Here is a 3,312-nt window from a genome sequence, read left to right as displayed (position 1 = left end):
AATGATTTTTATCTGGATACAAAAATAATTCAGTGAGAAATTGTCATCTTTTATAGAAAGAATGGGATGGGAATTATATTGTAAATATGAATCTTTGAACTAAGTTTTGCACATTGGGGCCCAAAATTCATAGAAAAAATAATACAGAACAAAACTCATGATTCTTTTAACAAAGACCTCTTAAATAGCTCATAAGTATGTAAATTGATAAATTAATATTCTCTCAGAAATGCAGTTATAAAATTCAATATATAACCTACAAAATTAAGAAAGTTAAGGATATGTGTGGTGTTGGGAGTAATGGGAGGAAATGATGGGAGGGGTGACACTGATCAAAATACATTATGTTCATAAACTGCTTTATATGACTACCTAAATATAATAAAATAAAATGTTTTCAACATTTTATTCCCAAAAAGAATGTAATGGTAAGCCTACTGTGTGAGAAAATACTTTAAATCATCCATCTGATGGTGAGTATTAAAAAAACAACAGCTCTTAGCTTTCAATAAGAAAAGTCACTACCCTACAGAAAAAATAATAGCCAAATGATTTACAGATACTTCATAAAACAAAATATATACAGAAGGAAATTAAACACATGAAAGAGTGTTCAACATCACCGGCCATTCAGCAAAGGCAAAGTAAATCAAAATGAGATACAACTCTAAACTAATTGTCATTAAAAAGACAGAAAACATCCAGGTGTTGGTGTCTCCTGCCTGTAATCCTAGCTACTCAGCAGGCTGGGGTCTGAGGATCACAGTTAGAAGCCGGCTGGAACAGGAAAGTCCATGAGACTATATCTCCAATTAATCACAGAAAAAGCCAGAAATGATGCTGTATCTCAAGTGGTAGAGCAAATAGAGCTTAGGGATAGCACTGAGGCCCAGAGTTCAAGACCAGAACTAGGAAAAAAAAGACACAAAACACCATAATGAAGATGCCGAAGATCTGAAACTCTCAACATGACTATGAAAAGTGTAAAAAAAAAGTACATGCACTTTAGAAAAATTGACAGCTTTTAAAACATTAATAGGCACACACACTATTGTTCAGACATTCCATTCCAGATATTTACTTAGGAAAATCTAAAGTATATTCCCATATAAAGATTTGTATACAGATAATGTTTTTGTAATCATCTCAAGCCAAAAGTAATTCTAATATTTATCAACACATGAATGACTTATACAAAACCATAACATAGGTACATGATTTTAGATAAGAGTCTTAAGGACTTTCCTGCTCAGGCTTGCTTTGAACTGTGATCCTCATATTTCAGCCTAAAACACGATATTTTCATGATATGCATCCCAACTGTCTTTTTATTAATCTAGTTAATAGATAATTCATCCTCAAAACTCAGTCATTAATTTTAATATGAAAATACTAATTCTGAATTTATACATTCCTAAATATTTTAGGTGGAATATTGAGGCATTTTGCTTTTCTTTACATTTGGAGAGATCTTTATTTGTACTTAGTAAGCTGATTTCAATTTACTGATTTTGGGAAAGTATTAAATTTTACAGTTATTTTGTGATGTACTTTAAAGAAGATAGTCTATAATATATGAGGTAAACACGCATGCACACACACACACACACACACACACACACACACACACACACACACACACACACAAACTTCAATCCATCTGTTTTATCAGTCATCATTCCCCCAGTTTTCAAGATTTTATGTTTTGAAAGCCTTGATTTTTATCCAAAGCAGTGGAATATACTGTATCTCCTAGAACACAGATTTCAACAAACAAACTGTATTCGTCCAGTATAGTCCAAATGTGTGGCAATGAGTCAGAGTGAATTCCAGATTGGTTTATGAAATACACATCAAAGAAGATGTCACAAAGAAAGCTTCTGTTTGCTCCTCCTCAGAGCTTGTTTGACGTCCTTGTTCCTCAGGCTGTATATGAGGGGATTCAACATGGGGATGACAATTGTGTAAAATATGGACACTATTTTACTCTGTTCCATGGAGGAGGCAGCACTTGGCTGTGCATACATGAAGAAAACGGTACCAAAGAACAGGCACACTCCAGTTAGGTGAGAAGCACATGTAGAGAAGGCTTTCTGGCGACCCTGAACTGTGCGGATCTTCAAGATGGTAGAGATGATATAGATGTATGAGATCAAAACAATCAGGAAGGTACTGACAATAATGGAGCCACATAAGCCAAGAAGAACCAACTGGTTTATAAAGGTATCTGAACATGAGAGGGACAAGAGTGGAGGGACATCACAGAAAAAATCATTGATCTCATTGGACCCACAAAAGGACAACCTGAAGGTCATTGTTGTTTGAGTGACAGCATTCACTACACCCCATGAGTAGGACCCAGACACTAACAGCCCACACACATGGTGTGACATATTCACTGAGTATAGAAGAGGGTTACAGATTGCAACAAAGCGGTCATAGGCCATGGCAGCTAGAAGGAAAGCCTCTGTGGTACCAAAGAGGGACAAGAAAAAGAATTGAGCAGCACACCCACCAAAGGACACTGTATGATCCTGTTTCAGGCAGTTCACCAAAGCCCTAGGTGCAATTGTAGAAGAATAGCAAATATCCAAAAAGGAGAGGCTCTGTAGGAAAGCATACATTGGGGTGTGGAGGTGTACATCAACTCTTATAATCACGATCATGCCAAAATTTCCCACTACGGAGATAACATACAGGACCAAAAAAATCAAAAATAGAATGATCTGCATTTCTGCACCTCCTCTAAATCCAAGTAGAACAAACTCTGAGACATGTGTAAAATTTGCCATTGTTCTTATAAGTGGAGCCTGAGAAAGATAAAAGATAGCAAAAAATGTTCAAGCCTGATGTAATTCCTACATAATAAAATTAATGTTGAGACTTTCATGAGTCTTTAACAGTGTTCTGTTCATGATCTTAGCTATATATCTTGGTCTACAATATTCCAAGTGCCATGAAAAGAGCAAAAGTTCTTCTGTTGGGGAAAGGAATCAAAAATAAATAAGCATTAACATACTGTCACCATCTATGAATACATTGACATATTAATCAATTCATCTTATCAATAATACATGGGCTTCTGTAATAGCAGCTCTTTGGGAGGTAGAAAGGTAGAGCTAGGAAGACCACTATTGGAGGCTAGCCCAGGCAAAAAAAAAATTACTAAACTCTATCTCAAAGAACAAAGCATGGTGGTACATACTTATAATTGTAGCTACACAGGAGATGTAGTAGGAGATCATGGTCACAGTTTTTCTCAGATAGAGCACAAGACTCTCTCTGAAAAATAATGAAAAAAATCAGACTGGA

At 35.6% G+C, this 3,312-nt stretch overlaps 1 protein-coding gene across 1 annotated transcript; it reads right to left on the bottom strand.

Moving 5' to 3' along the window:
* Positions 1 to 1,865: 1,865 nt before the first annotated feature.
* On the bottom strand, positions 1,866 to 2,792 carry LOC138835603 (olfactory receptor 9S13-like). The gene has a single exon (XM_070034074.1). The coding sequence runs from the start codon at positions 2,790 to 2,792 to the stop codon at positions 1,866 to 1,868; it is 927 nt and encodes a 308-aa protein (XP_069890175.1).
* Positions 2,793 to 3,312: the final 520 nt, after the last annotated feature.

Source organism: Dipodomys merriami, unplaced genomic scaffold, assembly GCF_024711535.1.
Source record: "Dipodomys merriami isolate MVZ:Mamm:240054 unplaced genomic scaffold, mDipMer1.0.p SCAF_24, whole genome shotgun sequence".
In the NCBI taxonomy this organism is placed as follows: domain Eukaryota; kingdom Metazoa; phylum Chordata; class Mammalia; order Rodentia; family Heteromyidae; genus Dipodomys; species Dipodomys merriami.
This window is presented reverse-complemented; position numbering and strand designations above follow the sequence as displayed.

Excerpts from the sequence above, each read along its gene's own strand:
- LOC138835603 (XM_070034074.1), bottom strand. The coding sequence starts at position 2,792 with ATGGCAAATTTTACACATGTCTCAGAGTTTGTTCTACTTGGATTTAGA.